The sequence below is a fragment of the Aythya ferina genome (assembly GCF_964211825.1).
Source record: "Aythya ferina genome assembly, chromosome: 4".
Lineage (NCBI taxonomy): Eukaryota > Metazoa > Chordata > Aves > Anseriformes > Anatidae > Aythya > Aythya ferina.
In genome coordinates, this window is record NC_140300.1 from 57,117,047 (window position 1) to 57,137,027 (window position 19,981).

General features: G+C 37.2%; 1 protein-coding gene across 4 annotated transcripts in view; it reads right to left on the reverse strand.

Moving 5' to 3' along the window:
* Positions 1-729: 729 nt before the first annotated feature.
* Positions 730-19,981, reverse strand: part of CFAP97 (cilia and flagella associated protein 97) — a 28,308-nt gene continuing 9,056 nt past the window's right edge. For all 4 annotated transcript variants that reach the window (XM_084519185.1, XM_084519186.1, XM_084519188.1 and 1 more), the window contains 3 exons: positions 9,872-10,140; positions 3,211-3,361; positions 730-2,561 (listed from right to left, as the gene is read on the reverse strand). In XM_084519185.1, coding sequence (XP_084375311.1) covers positions 2,434-2,561; positions 3,211-3,361; positions 9,872-10,140 — 548 coding nt within the window. In that variant the 3' untranslated portion in view covers positions 730-2,433. The remainder of the gene's footprint in view (positions 2,562-3,210; positions 3,362-9,871; positions 10,141-19,981) is intronic.

Sequence of the window (19,981 nt, forward strand, 5' to 3'; positions counted from 1 at the left end):
ACCAGTCTGCTTGGTAAAACACCCTTCCTATTTCAGCTATCCAAGCACAAACACATCATCGCTCCCCGTCCTTATAGTCATTGATCTCAGCTAGGACCTTCATTAAAACTTCCATTGCTGCAGAAGGGCTACAAAGCAGGACCCAATTCCTAGAAGAAAGGCAGCCCACAATGAAGCATGGATGCTTCCAGAACAGAAACATGAGAGGCATCACAGTCCATTTCTCACTGCAGTGAAATCAATGCTCCAGTGTTGTCACTCAAACTGGCAATCTTGTCACTTTAGCAAGGAAATTGGTTCCCATCTGAAACTATGTCAGCTCAGTGTGGTGACTTGCTTTAAGTAGGAAGAGCTTGCAGTTTTTGGTTGAAGAGATCTTCTGGAGGGCAAAGAGGCAGAAGAGAACATAAAAGTGACAGCCTACAGGAAAAAAACAAACACAGAAATACGTCTACCTGAAGTAGAATTTGTTGTCATAAAAATCTTGATGAAGTTATCTAATTTAATGAAGACTGTCAATATGGCTTATTTAAAGAAAAAAAAAGAACAAAACAAAACAACAACAACAACAAAAAAACACTGCACCAGTCACTACCAAGTAAAACATATCTAAGTGATTCTTTGCATTTTCCCTGACTACAGGTAGTATGAAGCATTTCTCCAATGACATCCTTTGCAATTTAGTATCACATGTCAAATTCTTTAGGAAGTCACTGCATTGACAAACACTTCATGTTAAATATTTTATTTCTTATAGTTTACAAAAATGACATACAAAATTGACAGTATTTCATACCAAAGTTAAATAAAATAAGAAGCAGCGATTAGAAGTAATCTGTTTTGTGAATTCTTTTACAGAAGAGAATTATTATATGAACGTTCAGAAGTATTTAAACTGTTATTCACATTCAAGGACAAAAATCTTTAAATAGTGAATAATTTTAATTAGCACAAGAGTACAAATAAATACAGCAGCACTATGCAAAAAAATGCCTTACAGTCCCTATCAATGAATAATAATTGTAATAAAATCTGTTTGCCACAATGCTGCTTAAAATTAAAGCTTCATATATTGTCAAACAGCTAAATTTGATCTGCAGATCACCAGGTGCAGAAGCTCTGCCAAACTGTCATACAGGACCAAGCGAAAAGCCTATTACAATGCAGAATACCTGAAAGCTGAAGCCCTCATGCAAGCATGAGCAAAGAATGATACATTTTCTTTTTTCTTTGTAAGGCCAAGACCTGGCATTATTGAATACAGCTTTTTTCCTTATACATAACACAAAGAGATTTCCTGCATCTCTCCTGGGAAGAAGCTGGGTAAGCAAGCAGGGTTCCAACAATACCCATGGACACTGGCATCATAATTTATGCTCTTTATAAGACTACAGTCCTACAAAATAAGCTCACTAAGTTTGCCTTCATGTATAGAAACAAAGCCTATTATGTACTATTTGCCAACAGCATTAAACTTTGTTTCCCTTATAAATGGATGTTTGATAAGGAAGCCTGACACTCCTACAAATATTTGATATGAACATAACATTAAAAATAGGTTAAGAAGCATGAGATTTTATTTCTGTTTTCAACACTTTTTTTTTTCAAATAGCGATTAATAGTTGCTTTCAAAAGCAGATGTTGAAGCTTCCTGCAGCTCAAGCTTTTATCTCCCCACTGAGATGGGTCTGCAAAAGAAGGGCCATGAAATACTTCTTTTGCTTACTGTTCTCTAGCTTGAGAAGTATCTAAACCTTACTCTTAGATTCAATCTGAAACTCTTTTTCACTTCAAACATCAGTCTCTGTTACCCAGTGTTGTTCAAATACCATCAAATGCTTCTTTCCTACGCAAAGGTCCCAATACAACTTCTAAAATTCTCTGGAAGAGACACGTTGTGGAGTACAAAACAAACGCTCATCACCTGGGGTGATCTGCAACCATGGCAAAATAACACTTTCTGCAGCCTCGGTATTCTAATTAACCATGCAGGAATATACAATCCACTTTTCATCCTGCAATGCTGCTGTAAAATGAAGATTCTTTCAGTTGTATGAACATGACCTAAAAGTTCAGAAGACTTACCTGAAGCCAGGATGAAAAGCGACAATTTAGGAATTAAGTCCTATCGTGCAACAATTCTGTCCTTCCACGTCATGGATACAAATTCCACTTATAATTGGACAATAAAATAATAATTAATGATTTCTATTCTGTTTAAATACCTCTTCCTCTTTCATAAATACTTCCTCTCACAGGAAACACTGACTGAAGTGAAATTGTTTGCATAAAAACAATTTTATATGCAATTATACCATATACAATGCATTTTTAATCACTAAACAATGCATAGAATATTTTTGCACATAGAATTTACAAAAGCACTAAAAATAGAAATCCGAGGAACATCTCAGAATGTGAGGCGTAGCACACTTATAACCAAGCAGCACGAACATTAGTGGGCTTAGGTCTCTGTAATGCCCCACCAGATGGATCAGAAGTGTTTTTTTCAGTCTTCTGGCTCATTGTACTTGGTAAAGTGGATGCTCTTGAAGTGCCTCCTGTTAACCCACAAGGGGAAAAAAAACAGTAAGAATGCTTACACTGGGTATATCAGAAAACTTCATCGTATATTACTGTAAATATCATTACCACAGTTTCCAGAAAAAACAAAACAATTTCTAAGTTCAATCCAAAACCAACATTATGAGTTGTTTGCAAATAGTCAGAACAAAAAAATCAAGCACATGCCATAGTGCAGTGGTTCTTTAACCTGACATAGGGATGGATCCATGAGGATACATGACCTACTTCCAAATGCACGCAATTTCTAAGAGAAACAAAGCTATTATCAGTAGATTTACATTTTCTAAATAACAATATGAACCTTTTTTTTTTTTGCTTTGTCCTTTCAATAAAAAGCACTAGCAACCTGAAATTTATTTATTATTGTTACTATTTTTTACAACAGTGATTTTTTCACCTTTTTGGCAAAGATTATTAGCAAAATGATTTATTAGAAATTTAGAATGGTAAGTTAACAACTCAGTCACTATATTTTTGGTATAATTAACAATAACAATTTAATCATCTCTGTATCAGAAAAACTTTTTTTGCTTTTCTTAATAATAAATGCCTTGTAATTCTGAATTACGAATGAGAGAAACACCTGTAAAGAAATGCTAGAATCTGCAACTTCAGAGTACTTACTAGAAGGGCTAGGCTGGCTGAAAGGAGACTTTCCTCTTTTTACAGATGGTGAAGAACTTAGATAGCTCATCTGGCGCTGATAGTCCATCAATTGTTCAGAACGTCTCATACCAGCTGTTGGTTTCACTGCTTCCAATCTCTTCAGAAAAGCCTTAATATCAAAGAACAGCATCATCAAGAAAAAGAACAAACAAGAAGCTACAAAAACATTCAGAGACTGCTATTTCTATTTTAACTGAAAAAAAATAAACCCAACAATTTTTAGCATTTCCCAACACAATTAACTCCACTGGTGACACACTATTCTGCTCACATTCAATACTTTTCTCATTGCAATAAAAGACAGAGTTGAGTACATCTTTGGTACCCCATAGTACACTGCACATCATGATAACTTGAAATTACATCTGTTTGGTGAAGGTGGCAGACGACAAGATGAGCTCTTCTATTCCTACTGTGTTTAACTCTAGAAGAAGAGATGGGTAAGTTTGGGGGAGGATGAGAGGTTTGTTTTATTTTGATTTTTTGCTTTGCAAACATATTTAGAACAGTTCCCCAGAGAGAACTACTGACCTCAGTTCTGTGAAAGTAATTGTAAGAAGAAAAGCACAATTACATATTTCTTTTGGATTTTATGTACATCTTTTATCCATAATGTACTTTTACAAGGTTATAGTTGAAATTGTCACAGACGTCATTTCCGCTTGTTGAGATTAACCATGGCACTCATACAGCAAACATCATATCAAAACAGTTACTTACATAGTATTTATAAGATACAGTTTCTCATACCTCCTAACTACTTACTCTTGAAACAGGATGCATTCATTTAAGATTTTTCCATAATTTTTCTAAAGAAAACAACTTTGTGATGGCAAAAAATCAGAAGAACTTTGCTACATACAGCCTCCAATCAACCACCTGACATCTGTAATACATCTAGCCTTCAGTGCTTGTTTTTCACAGATCTATACACTCCCTCCGCTAGCTTAATTTGAAGTGATAGCCTACACACATTTGGCAGGGACACAACCATCATCAGGGTTACAACATGCATCTTATTAATGAGAGACAATGCAAACTGCAATTACACAAATCTCCAAAGTACTAAAAATACCTCTACTAATTAAGAACGTATTATTTAGATGCATACTTAAGTGGTAGACATCAAGAACCTGCCTAACCATTAAACTGCACTTTGCATGAAATGATTTTTTCCCCCTCTTCATCTGCCCACAGGTCCTGTTCAGGTTTCTTTTCTGATGATAGGTTCTTTTTTTGTCTGCTTTTGTTTGTTTGCTTTAGAAGAACAAAAAAAGACACAGAAAATCATTTGGTAAATGGAATAGCATTCACAAGATGTCAGTTGTCTTCGTCTAACTGTAATAGGAATCTGCAAGCTCTTGGTAGTTTATGCATGGGGACTGGAAACCTGCAGTGTGCGCAAGAGAAAGGACAAGCCATTTTGGCTCGGACGTAATATGTCACAAGTGCTTGCATCGAGTGCCAGCCAGTTCACAGTCAAGTGGAAATACCTAAGTAAGCAAAAGTCAAAGGAAGAACTTCAGCTAGAAATAGCTCTTCACTGAAGCCAGTTACAGAAGACAAAATGGTAGACTTGTTACATCCCACATTTTGCACACAAGTTATCACCATCTAACATACCAACATGTATATAGACTTGCAAAGATTACTTGTTTATTTTGTATTAAAAATTGAAGCTCTTAAAGTGTTCAGCTCATTCACAAATGGGTAAACTGAATTGTAGAAGCAACATCCTTTTTCCTGTGAAGGTCAAGCATGTTTCAAGTCCGTACTGCAACTGTAACAGCCTCACATAATTTGCATACCTCGATATTGCAGTAATTTCAAGCTCAATTCTCAACACATATTTGCTTATGCCTGTTTAACCCCAGTTTAAATACAATTTCCTGCTTTTACTTTTATGCCTGTATTTCGACAAGCATTCAGTCCTGATTACTAAAGCAAGAAGCAGACCACTCTCAGCACTAAAACATTACCTTCTGAACAGGTTGGAACTGGACTTCACACAATCCTTAGATATGAAAAGAGCAGATATAGATTACGTGGTGCTTCAGTGGTTCCCTCCCTGTTCTAAGAAAAAGTTTTGTAGAGAACTAGAGAACAGCTCCTGTGGTACCCCTACCCTCTGCTGAGTACTGTACCGAGGGCATGTTAATTTAAACACTATTTGTGGTTATAATTTTTGTAGCTTGGAGAAGGGCCTGCTGCATAGAGCAATGAACTCATCGACACACTGACATGGCAGCCCTGACCTACAAGATCCATAAACCAGAACTAATCCAATCCCTGTATTTTTTTTACTAGCAAGCCTTGTGGTCTTTAACCAAGGAATTGCTTTGTACAAGTACCTTGAACAAATAAGATTCATTTTCAATTACCCATTTAAATCTGCTAATTCCTTCATTATGTTCTCGTTAAAACAGCATTTTGAGAAATGGATTGCAGAACACTGCCACTTGCCTCGTTCTGAAGCGCTAAATCTCTGTAGCCTTAATCCTGCACCACAAAAGTAATAGAAATTTTGTCACTGACCTTAATAAGCAAAGAATCAAATCACATGACATAATCCAGGTGTTTCAAAACAAAGACATGTTCCTGATCAGATTTAAGGAGAAAACTGATTAACAGGCACATACATTGCAGGGATGCCATTAGCTGCTCTTAACGACATTGCAGCTGCTCAGAGCTCCTAATTCAAGCTCAACAAGATTAGACTAGCATTCAGCAAGTCAATGATTTTCACTACTATACTCCCCATTCCCATGCAAAATGATATATCATTAATTTCTAGCTTGGCCAAAAGCCTCCCAAAGCTTCTATTTCCCTCCATCATCTTCTCTTACTATGATACTGAGTTTACAATAAAAGTAGAATAATGATTTAAAAAAGGTGCAATCCCATAAAGCATTCCTGCATGATTATCTTCCAGGAACAGGATAATTCTTTGTAAATCGAGGCATCTGGAGACAGACTAGTATCCGTAAAGACACTAAAATACATATTGTCAGTGACAGAAGGAAATGTCACATTGCCAACAACTGGGGAACAAAGGAACCTGACACTATGCTAAAAGATAGCTGCTATATGGTAGGCTAAGATAAATGCTCTTAGTTCAGCTCTGGGCAGCAGAACACTAGATCTAATTCCAATGCTGTCAGAAAAAGAAAAAAGAAACTCAGCATATACTTTTCTACAGATATCTTGAAGAGATAAAATACTGAAAACACAGCACTCCCAAACTGAGTCCAGAGAAAAGGTTAAATATGCCACTTTTTCTTGTTTTACTTTGCTTTTTAAATGCGTGAAGGCTTCGGTTTCACCTCCTTTGAATTCTGACCAGCTGACCAGTGTGCCTTGACAGCTGTTCAAATTTATTTATATTATGCCTCCTCTAATGTCACTCATACTAGTGACCACACTGTCCCTTTGCAGAGTCCAGGTGGGGGAGGGTGAAGGAGATAACAGTGCATTCAGGGACAGCTTTTTGTTCTTAGCACAAGGATTTGCAATTTTCTTCAACTCTTCAGTTGCATTAATTAGCTCACTTCACAAACTCTAGACATCATCATCCATTGAGTACTTTTAAGAGAGAAACCTCTTAAAGTTCTTCAATCGAGAGAAAAGTCTTTAACTGAACAACTGGCACGCTTGCCTGCAGTTGGCATCCACACAAAGATAGCCTCGAGTACAAAAAAGGAAAAACCACAAAATTGAGTAGCATGCTAAATAACCAAAAACCTTCCTTCAACCTGGCAATTAGTCAGTCTTTATTATAATTATCACAGCAGTGGTCAGGAATCAGCAGACCGTAACAGTTTTGCTCACAAAAAGCCTACAGCTTTAGTGCTAGGATTGCAGAATTGCACTACACATTCACCGTCTTTTCCACTAAACTTCAGGTGTAAGCTTCAAAGGTCACTTGTCCCCTAGGAACTTGGGCTGAATGCAGTAGCTTAGCTCACTTTGGTCATCTAACACATCTACATCCTAGTCGGATGATTAATAAAGCAAACAAAATCAAAAAAAGCCAACCCTTAGACCTTAATTACTTCTAAGTGTAGATGAATTGATGGAGAAATGGTGCAGTGGCTGCATATCTGTATTTAAAGGCCTCCAAACACCCACCTTTATATAGCAGTACAGATTTTGCATCACACGATAAACAATTAAAGTTCAAATTATGCATAGTTCCCAGCCCGTGAAGCTCTGCAGAAATCACGATTAACTGGCAGAAATCGTGATTAACGTGTGTCTAATATGGACACGTGTGTCGTGTGTAGTAGGTTCCTCCCCAGCGGAGAGGAGACGGGGCTGGGAGTACCTTCAGGCACGGCAGTAGGATGTTTTCTCAGTCAGCAGCGTCCTCTACTGGCAAGAGCCGCACTCTGGTCTTGCCAGCTCAAATAAGCGACCAAAACGGGCACAAGCAGCAAGTACAAAACCGTGATATTCATTTTAACAGATGTCTTTTGCTAACTGTGTTTTCCCATAAATAGCTAAATCGTTGACTTAGAATTCCTGTTTTTCAGAGCAACGCGTCTTTCTCTCCTTTGTAGCTCTTCCCAGCAGTCTGCGGGAGCAACTTACGTTCCCTGTATCTCCTTGACCCCTCTCACAAAGCTGGAGAGTAAAGTGCTTTGATTTCTCTGTGACTTTCTAATATTTGAATTGCTTTCCCTGCATCAGCCTCGATGCCAAATGCCTGCACCAGAGATCAAGCTGCCTTTCTGCTAACAGTAAATAAAGGCATCACTCCACATGCATACTAGTGGAACAAGGGAGTTTTGCCTAGACAAGGTATTAATGTCAGGAAAAGAAGTTATAAAAGTTATTATCCAACAAAGGGGATAAAATAAACAGTATGTTACAACTGCGCTGCTCCAGGTGCACATGTAATTTAATCTTTTTGTGTGTGTGTGTTTAAACAGAATTGCTCAAATGTGAAAGCAGTGTCAAGTGAAATGTTAAGATGCACTAGTGAATCATTCTTCAAAGAAGAAAATGCATCATCCTGAGGTTGGTGGAACGAATAGACCAAGTGTTTTTACTGCTTAAAAATAGCGTGACATTTTAACCTAAATTCTAAGGAATTATTTTGAAGTTAAACATTTGCACTCATGTCCCTGCAGTAAATGATTCACAACAACAGCATAAATGATTAAGTAACCAAAGGATATTATTTTTTGGACTACAAGCAACCACCACTGATCTTGCTAGTTTGGTAGGTTATAGATGTGAAATGACTAGCAGTATTTACCTGTGCTGAATTTTTGATCCAGAACTTGTAAAAGCAAGACATTCTTGGATAAAATGTTGCAATATTTCAAAACAAAATAAGTGTGTGGCTTTGAGTAAAGAGAAGTGTATTATAAAATATTATGTACTTTAATATCAAAGCAACCATCAAATCAATATTGCATATTACTTCCAGGTGGTATGTGGCTGATGCAGCACTTCTCTACAGCCTAAGAATCCACTCTGATGATCAGGGTGCATATGGAAGAGCAAGTCTTGCTTCCAGCACTTTCAACAAAGAACAACCATCTACAACGTATGAGGAAAGCCCTTCTACCACCTCAAAACCACTGAAGCTGAAAAACATATGATATTTCTCGTTGTGGGGAGGGGAGTATATATCTATAATACACATTTGTGCCAAATTCCTTCAGTGTGTGAAGTTCTTTTGGTCACTTGTAATCTATGGTTTCCCACTTTGAAAGTTTGAACTACTGAGATGTCTATGATGGAAAAACTAAAATGTAATGGATTTTTCTGAAGAGGACAATTAGGCTTCCTCCATGTTGAAATCTTTACCTATTCATATAAAAGGAAATTGCAACCTAGTAAAAGAGCAAGGACCACTTGCTCTTTTATAGTGCTTCCACTATAAATTTTCTTTAACTTTTTTTAGTGAAAAGTTTTTTTTTTTTAAATTGTTTTCTTTAGCTACATTTCATCTCCTTTTAGAAGACATTAATTAACAACTAGATGATATGAAAATGTCATTACCTGTAATACAATGCAATCACTTAAAATCTTATTAAAACTAGCATTATTTGTCAGCTCTGCTAATATCCTTATAAATTAGTTTGAATTTCTGGTTTTCAGTAAAATAAGTTATTGTGATTGCCACGTACATTCAAATAATGTGAAAAGCAGAGAGCTAAAAATATTAAAAATGGATAGCTATAAAGTTATTAGAAACCAAAATTGACATTCACATGGTATCCTCCCTGTTCCAAATATAATGGGTTTGATGCTATCATATTGATTGCTTTATTTTTTGCAAGCCTCTTCTTGACTAGTAATCATAACGCATGGAGTAGGATGAATAGAATTAGACTGCTATCCAAAATTATGAGTGCGTAAACAAAAATTCCCCTTAAATTGAATTACATTCAAGTAGAGCAAGCTCAAATAAAGAAAAACCTATTTTTCATCTGGAAAAAGAGCATCTGAACAATTACGCAAACAGCATGGTAATGAGAATACACTGCAGACTGACTGCAGCAAAGCTAGGAGTGCTGCCTGATCAGTTTTGTAAGTATTTAGCAATGATATATCTGACAATAAACAGTCCTCGATTTATCAATCCAAAGCAGTTCTTAGAACTCACCAGGTTTTCTCTTTCAATCCTTTGCTGCTCCTTTTGCCTGTTGAGGGCGCTGTGGTACAATTTAGGAGGTGGCAGAGCCGACTTTTTCAGGGTGGTACTTCTGCTCCTTGGTTTTGCAGACTGTCTGGACAGTTCTTTTAACAGCCTTTGGTTTTCCCGATCGATTTGTCTAACTTCTTCATTTGTGAAAGAATAGTTTTTCCTTGTTCCTCTAGGTGGCTGATCAAAGGTTATTTTTTGTTTTTCCTTCTTCTCCAACTGTAGAAAAGCTTTAAAATGGCAAAAAGTAGAATAGGTTTAAGAAGCAAAAACTTGTGTTCTATTATTAGGATTTATTTACAGGCCTGAAAAGCCCTGGTACATTTTCCCTCCTTCCATTTGAATTCCACATTTATGCATTTCAGGATTTTTCAGGGATGCTCTGTTGTCCTCAATACATTAATTTTACACAAGTTTCACCACAAAAAAAAATCAAGTCTAATTTTGCCTTTAAAATTCAACTACTTTCTTTTGACTAGCAACCCCCTTCTCCCCATGTAGAGCAAGTAATTCAGAGGAATTGAATGGATACAAAGAGCAACTGAACTTGCTGCAAGAACACCAGAAGTATACACACATTCTGTATTTGTGATAAATATATTTGTTATTTAGGAATAAGAATGTAAATCAGCTTAAATGGGCATTCTCCTTTTTTCTATATGGTCAGTGCTCCTGATACCCTTTCACTGTGATCACCCCAACCTCTACCATCACCAGTATGCTTGCACCATTTCTGCATTGACACAATACACTCAAGCTTCCATCCTCAAATATTTATTGTAGTTACTATGGCACCAGCAATCAGAATAGGCAATTATATATACACACAGATATATATGCTAATGGTGCTACTGTTACACAGCACCACACTAACATTGCACATAATCATCCTGACAGTAGAATCAGCTGTGGTACCAACACAAACATAAGTTTTCCAGTCAATAGGAAACACAGCTTCAGAAAGCCAGGACTAGAAATAACTCACAGATCCAAGAATTATACTATAAATGAATATTTAGATGTTTGCACATGGAAAGCAATTTACGCTTTGTTCCAAAGATATTTTAAATATCTGTCTCAGATGAGGAGCAGAACAGAAACAGTAGTTAAGATAGAAAACTGACATTGGGGAAGCAAGACTCAGAGGCACAAAATGCATTTCCTGAAGTGATTTTGTTGATCCTTTGCTCCTGAAGTGATGCTACATCATGCTGGTGCGGGAATTGCAAAGAGAAAGATGAAAATTAAGTTTAATGGATGGAGAGAAATAAATGTAGCAGAAGAAGAAATAATTAGGATATGGCAATTTAAAAACAGGCATTAACCTAGTACATGGGGTTTCAAGACAAAAAGCAAAGAATGCATCCCTAGAAATACGCAGCCAAACAGACTTGCGCATTCACAAGATGAGGTAACAACTAGCAAGATTCATTCTCAGCCAGAGGTAGTTATATTTAATCATGGTTTCACCAGAGCTCAGCTATTGACTTATTCCTAAACCTTCCTCAAACCACACCCCACACTACTCCAGTGCCTCCAGATTTCCCTCACTCTTACCCCTAAAAGCCCAGCACATGCAAAGCAGAAGCTCTGAGCAAAGCAGAAAGAAGAAATCAGACACATGACAATATTTCCTCAGGAAACACTTCCATGTCAGCAATTTTGGGGTGAGGGACTTGGAGGCAGCCATTAATAGCTTAAAGCCTCAGAAAATGATGAGCATGTTCTTACTTTGGAAGAAAACTGAAAAAAATGTTATTGCAGTATCTCAACTGATTTCATTGCAGACCTGATGCAGCAAATATTTGTTATTATTTATTGCATTTTATTTAAAAGAGTTAGAAGCAGTGTCTAGAAATCAAAATCCAAGTAGGTTTGTTTTAGAATCCCTCTGGACATTAGTAACTTTGCCCCGTCAGTATGCTAGCTGGTATGCAGAAACTACCCGCAGGGCACCGTAACTGTAAGGCCGTTTACATAAGCAAATACCTTCTTATTAGTCAAGAGAAGGTGCAAGTCACCTCAAATCCGAGACACAATGCAAAATACCACAGATCAAGTGTGCCACCCAACAGATTAAGGAAAAATAAGTGTCTTGATAAAAGTCTTTAAAATTTAGTAAGTTATTCAAAGGAAAATTAGTTCAGCTATCAAATCCGTTTGGGGAGACAAACCTGGGGTAAGACTCATATCCAGATAAACCTACAAGAGACAAGAAGAAATACACAGAAAATACTAGCACCACACAATTCACAGAGTAACATCAAGCAGTGGTACACTTCTCAGTGTAAAAAAAATAAATATCCTTATGGGAACACGCAAAACTAGCACTGCAGTACACAGTTGGTAGAAAGTGACTTGTACAACCACCTGAAGAAGGCATTTATTACATATCACATGTAGCCAAGTTACATAATTGATAATTTTATTACAAAGCTATAAAAGACACGTCATCTTTTGCCTTACATCCATTGCATTTCATAGATTGAACAGTTGTTCAACTGTTGTCCTGACCCCGTTTTTTACCCCAATGTTATTGTTAATGCAGTCTCTTACACAAGACATTTAAGTTTCTAAATAGTTCTCTGTGCAAATTCCAAATTCTGTGAAAGGTGTGAACTAGTCAAACTCCATTTAAAGTAATGGCATTTTGAATTGGGACACTTAGAAATACTGGTTTCATGTGTTCACCAGCAAATGATTGCTTAAATTCTCCATAAGGCAACTAGCTATACTTTGGTGGAGAGTGTACACTCCTAATAAACAGGTATGAATTACACACATTATTAACTTCACTGCTGCCAACAGCTTTCTGACTAGACCTGAGGTTAAACGCTTGCTAACAATGACAGAATTAAATAAACCACAAATTGAAAAAAAAAAAACACAACACATTAAAGTATTAAGACCACAAGAACTCTGCTGCAAAGTTACTTAGCGAAGCCTGAGCAGAGGACTGCCCAAACCCAATCTCTGTAATACAACAACTTAGCAAGAGTTTAGATGACTCACAAATTTTGCACCGAATTTCAGACCGGATACAGTAAGTGCAGCAGCAAGTTTTCCTCAAGAGGCTAGGGAGAAAGGATTAATCTGAAAGTCTCTAGTTCCTCACTACTTGTTTCAGTTCCTCAACAGATCTTTTTATAGCTAACCTTCTGCATGGCCTAAGGAAGAACTGCCTTTGAAATTTCACAGGCAGCTCTCTGCAGCAAAGGTGCTGCAATTCACCAGGTCATTGGATCAGTCAACACACTAAGAGTTGTTGTTCTGTTGTTCTTTGAGCTGCAGAATTAACAAATCAGAATTGTGTTTTACTTAGTTAAGCTCTGTTAACAAAGAATTTAAGCCTCAAATACCACTTCAAAACAACCGCTAATTGATGGAAGCTCATCTGTATCCTTTCCTAAATCACAGCAACTGCAACACTGTTCTCCTCAGGAACCCTGTGACAGTAGAGTTTAAGTTTATTAAAAAAATAACAATAGTAAAAAAGAAGATTAGCAACAGAATGCTTACTGCATAACTTCCTGAAAGACAATCACAAATATAGAGCAAGTGCTTCTGCCTAACAAAACAAGGAGAATGCAAAGGACATTCATAAAATCCCTGATTCTTAAACTATGGTCAAATCAGCCACAGGAGCAATCGAATAAAGCAGCAAGCTAAAGTTTCTGCAAGTTTTCCTGAAGCAGTGGTGACGTTATTTCTGTGGTCAGAGTCACAAAGTATCACTTTTGGCAGAAGTGTTCAACTGTGCCTGCAGTGAGGTTTCTGACCCTGTAACTCATGATCATTACCAGCAGCAATAGTTTCCTCTCAAGCCACCTGGCTGAAAACCTGACCAACCCGCACTATTATAAGACACTACTTACACTGTCAAATGTTCCTATTCCCTGCTCACCTACTGTGACACAAAATTATATGATTTATATCAGGAATTGATGTCCAATATGCATTGAATGTGCTTCAATTTTCATGGCAATGAAAGCCATGCTTTCACAGGAACAGAAGCAGAAGCCTATGTGAAGCCAACAAAAGCCTACAAAAACAGGGAGAATTCACCATCAACAAACAACAACACGAGTCAAGATCCCACGTAAGAGGTAAATGCATTTATTTTAAATGCTATTAAGTATTTCAGGTACAGTTAGTGTTAACCCAAGTATCTGAGCTTCAAAAGTTATTCGAGCAATGTAGAATCATTGAACAGCTTGGGTTGGAAGGGGCCTCAAAAGATCACCAGGTGCAACCTTTTTGTTGATTTATTCAACAACATATCTATGCTGCTGTTTAATCACAACACAGAAGTGTTTGAATGGTTTACCTGACTGTTTCTGCAGTGGCCAGTGATAACGTGAGGCAAAACTAAAGCTTTGGGTTATGATTTAAGGTTCTGAAGCATTTGCAATTTGTCCTTCTCCTCAAGTCTCAAAACAATTAAATATGATTTATCTGTATCTTCATACTCTACCAATGAGTAATAAGTAATTTATCTAAATCCCTACTGACCACTTAATTGTTATCTGGACCGTAAACCAGTAACTTGGGAGAGAGGAGTAAACAAGTAGTAGCATTTGCATAAAGACTTGCACAGCGCACAGTGCTACTTCTCATCTGCTGAAAAGCCGTAAAAGAAATTTCTCTGGTATTCATGGGATTTCTATGAAAGCTGGTTTCCATGGAGAGACACCTGACTTTCTTTGAAGCAATAAACAAGCTGTTTATTGCTTTCAATTTGTGAGCATTGAAACGACCTTGCAGATTAAAAAAGACCAAACCTTACACAAAATACAAATGATAATTAGCAAGTCAAATGCATTAGGACAGGTTGATACAGCTCTCCTAATGGCATTAAGGCTAAAATTAAAATCGTGCATCTTTCACTCTCTTGCAATCCCAGCAGGAAAATGCATTAAATTGCTTCAGTGCTTACACTTTTGAGTTTGCCTGGTGTTTTGTTTTATACTGCTCCACTACCGTATCTGTGACAAATCTGAAAGATATGAAAGGATTAAATCACAGTTCCTCAGAAACGTCTAATAGGTTCAGTCGGAATCTATTCCCCTGTAGTACTTCTGTGCAAATATTTCCTTGTCTATCCATTATTTCATGCTGCATATTTAAAAAAAAAAAAAAAAAAGATTTTGGAGAATTCCTGGTTTGATGTTTTCTGAAAAAAAAGAAAATATGATTTTTCAAGTAAAAACATTCTTATTTACAAATGTATGCTTAAATAGGGCTGCTATTTATTCTTGATGTCATAAGAAAAAGAACAAATATACAGGTACAGACAAATTCCACAAATTATAGCCAAGAAGTTAAAGCAATTGCTACATGTTCAGTTGAAGCTGCTATTTAATTTTCTACAATAGCTTTATTCGGAAACACGGGGCTTTTACTTTCACAGTAATGATATTTACATCACAGTGCTTTTCAGCGAGTGATCTATAATTTTTTTCACAATAGAAAATCTAAGTCACAGAAGAGGCAAAATGATTCATCAGAGAGCATACAGGTCAGTGAGAGCTTCAAGGATAGAATTCAGTCTTCAGTCTGTGGCCCAATGTCCTACTTACCCTGTCACACCACCTCCTCAGGTTAATAATAGCTAATACCATGGATTTACAAACTAATTCTTACAGACACTTCTGTAAAATAAGCAGGCATCAACCCCATTTTACAAAGAAGAAAACACAAAGTACTAAATCTTCAGTACTCTAAATACCTTCTGCAATCCCATTACTACTGTATTCATACCCAGTGTAAATTCAGATAAAGATACATACAGCATTTTTGCCCAACCACTCTGAATTCTAAACTCCAGAAACTAAAAGACTTGTCTAAAGCCTGAGAGTAAGTCTGTGGCATAATGAAATGAAAATGGAGGATTGCTTAATTCACAATCCATGCCTAACACATCTCTTCGTCTGCGTAACAGCCTTTTGATACTTAAAGGGGTCTTATAAAAAGGATGGAGAAGGACTCTTCACTGGGGCAGACGATGATAAAACAAGGGGGAATGGTCTTAAACTAAAAGAGATTTATACTAGACATGAGGAAAAAATTTTTCACTCTGAGGGTGGTAAGGCACTGGCACAGGCTGCCCAGAGAAGCTGTGGATGCCCCATCCCTGGAGGTGCTCAAGGCCAGGCTGGATGGGGCTTTGGGCAGCCTGGGCTGGTGGGAGGTGTCCCTGCCCATGGCAAGGGACCTGGAACTGGTCCCTTCCAACCCAAACCCAAACCATTTAATGACTCTATGAAAATCTGAATTCCTTAAAATAAGGCAGGATATTGGTTCAAGACATAGAATCAAGCAAAAGAGCACCAGAAAAATCTCAAGATTTCTATTCCCATCTTTCTAACAAGCAGCTTTAAGTAAATACTTCCAAAAACAAATTTTGGATACTATTTCTTCACATTGGCATATTTCATTCCCTCCTTGTGTTCAGACTGCACACAAGTACAAAAAAGAGGATGACAAATAACATTTCTTATTATGGGTGTTGAATAATGCCAAGTCAGTTCTTACTCTAATTTTCTAAAATATCTAACGTTTATTATAAACGTGGAAACAATATTTACTCAAAAGAATGGTGCATATATAAAAAAAAGTCTATGTAAAACCAGGAAACAACCAAAGAACTACATTTCTACTTCAAAAATCAGAATCACACCTACATGTTTTCCACACAGATGGGGAGAAGAGTGAGAAGTCTGTAAAAGACAAACCTTATCAACGCTGAATAACTGAAATAGTGCGTGGCCACGTTGATAAATATTTTAATTCCAGCACAGTGTGGCCCCACAGCTCCAATGCTACAGTCATTCAACTAACAAGCAATTAAACCCTTCAGGGATTCAGAGCTACCAAAGCAGTATCATGGATACACCTAACAATCTTTATGCACAATGCAGAGATAATTAATAAGCAATCAAACTCCAGTCACCTGAACAATATGGCCCAGTTAGGCCTAGGTTACACCAGGACTCAGGCTGCTTTGAAGACTCCCACCTCTGCAGTCACAGGGATCAGTATGCGTGGGGCAGGGAGGGGGCTGTGGAGGGGCTCTCCCTCCCACCTCACCTCCAAGCTGCTCTGAGCTGAGTGGCACAAAGCTGCAGGACTGATTTGGGAACAAACCACAGCAATCGATGCAATATGCTCCAGGTTTGTCTGTCTGCTCTGCACAGCGTCTGTTTTCACCATGCATGCAGTTTCTACTGAGACTCCTCCTGCTGCAGACTGCAGGCTCCATACAACAGAAATGGCGTGGGGAAAGTTGCTGTGCACACCGTATCTTGGCATGGCAGCTTACAGATACCTGGGCTCTACGACTTCTTATCTCTTTCCTCATGTTGCATCTGCTCTCAAGAATACTCTGTTCCCATGCCCTGCCTTCATCAGCCTGCTTTATTTATCTCTGGCAATGTGCAGAACCTGCTCCTCTCCAGCTCTCAAGCATAATCTTCAGTTCACTCTCAGCTACAGTTACCAAGTAAGTTTCTGCCATTTTGACTAAAAACTAGTTCAGTTGTTTTCCATGGGGTGAACCGAGGCCTCGCTGCAAGCTGCAGTACTTGGAAATGCTCACCTCAGTAACAGCACACACACAAAGACAACTTTTAAATGTAGCGACCAAGTATTGTCACTCACCGTTATCAGTTTCTCATTCACACTTCTTGTCACTAAAAATATTTCTAAAATATCAGTGGTAGAGCTGCAGGTAGAGCTTTTTCCCAAGTAAAAGCATTCAAATAGCAATATACGGCATGGAGAACATGTGATTTCAAACAAATTATATTATCTGTGAGATCTCAAGTTATTCACAATAGCATAAGTTAAATTTTAACATCTATCAAGATAGAAACTTAGCTTTAGGTGACAGAAGGGCATGGTTTTTTTTTTAGTCTAAATGTGGATTTTTTTCAAACACTTATTACAAACTATTCCATTTTTATGAGCACAAATATGTATCAAGGGTGTATAAGAGAAGAAAAGCTAGAGTAGCTCATTTCTAATTCAGCTGCAAATTTTCATCTAAATACTTAATGAATGATATTTGAAGATACACGAACCACCTCTCTGCTTAATAACCAGACTGCTGCTCTAGATCAGAACTCATTGTATGAACATCATTAGCCTTGAATAGATTTCTACACTTTCTTTGTTCTTATGTTTATTTTCTAATACAAGAGATTCAGGTCTTCCCATGTGTTCACACCACCAATGTACAGATTTGTATAAAAATTAATTGCTGCATCACTGCATATCTCCTAGAAACATCACAGTAACAGATGACACTGAAATCCTGCAAATTTCTGGGGACCTTGAGAAATCAGACACACAACTGCCATAAATCCTTAGACCCAGCTACACTTGACAAACAATTTTAAACTGTTCCATCAGTATCGATTACTGAAAAAAAAAAAAAAAATTATACTTTAAAGCCAAATCTGAGCCATCCTGATGATCATTTAAACACTGATTCATGCGCTCAGAACTGTGCTTCAAGTGAGAACAGTCTAAGTCATGTTCATCAGAACTGGATAGGCACAGACATTTCATGCAGGTTGTCAGGAGGAAGGAGTGGGGGAAAGTGATTCACACACACAAAAAAAGGACAGAAAAACCTGGAAGCACTAATTCAGAGCTCCTATTTTCCCAGATGAGTTACTTTCCACCATTAATAATCCTGCCCCATTTAAACTTCAAAATACCCAAAGTAATTAAGCTATGTTGTGCTTGCCAACTTGGAGAGGCACTTGGGAGTAATATGCATGTTAATCAGGAACATTAACTGCCAGACTGTATGAATTCTGCTTCTCATTACTCAATCTTTATTATTGTTATTTAGAACCGGTTTTCAGTCTGGGGGGAAAAAACCTCCCTCCTTCAAACAAGTTCATCTCTGAGAATATTTATTCTGAGCTATAATACCCATTTGTTTTAGGGATGTGATGAATCCTTCCATAGTTGCCAGTCATTAAATAGCTTCTTGCTATCAAGAAACAAATAAAGATGCAGGACATCATCATTTCAATTGCCTAGCAACACCTCTTCTAACATCACATTTTGACAAGTGGTTGAAGCCTTTTCTAGCAGGAAGGAGTTGCTCCAGCACAAGGACTACCAGAGTCAAGAATCAGCTCTACCTTTCTTGATGGCCAGCTTTGTTCTTACAATCTGAATTTCCATGTAAGTGAAATCCTTATCTCTATTCATAGGAAAGTCAGATGATGCATGCAACATGCAAACCTTCCTCGCTATAGGCTCAGTCTAGCAAGGTATAAGGTAAAGAAAAATGACAAGCAGCTTTCATCATGCCAGATCTACCATAATATAGCAACTAGGGTTGAAATGCACCGGACTATAAAATTCTTACCTCATTTGATATCAGCAGATTTCTTGAGCTGAATCTTTTACTCTACAGAGCTTACTACTGAGAACTTTGGGCAATGAAAATAAGAGCAAAACCATCGTGTAGATCTTAGAATACACATATGAAGTTATCCAACGCTTTTTCAACCCATACAACAAAGGTTTGGAATGAATGTAGCAAAAGAGATACAAAGCTCTCTCTCAGAGTCTATTTTTAATGTGAAGTAACTCTTTTAGCAAGAAGTAACCACTCAAATTTTTAGTAAAGATCTTATTTCTTTCAAGTATCTTTACCCAACTTTATCATTTTTCAAAAGGATGTCAGTTTATAAGAAAATTCAAATAATTCTGTTTTGCTATCAAAAAGATACTAGAAGTTTAAATACTTGATTAAACGTGAATTCTCTTTATTATATAATGTGGTTTTGGACTACCTTTCAACTTTGAAGGTTGAGAATCCAGAATTTTATCAGGAAGGTTAGTGTTTTAATTTAGATAATAAGTTGTGGCATTGTCTAGTAAGCCATGATTTGTTAAAATGCACATACAGTTCTAGTATTCAATTTGTTAATAAATCAAATCTTACCTGGGAATTCACTGTACATCTTACTTCTATGTATACACATACCCACATGGGCTCCTACATATGCTTCTTCTTTCCACTGTACAAGCAATACTGTTTTCATA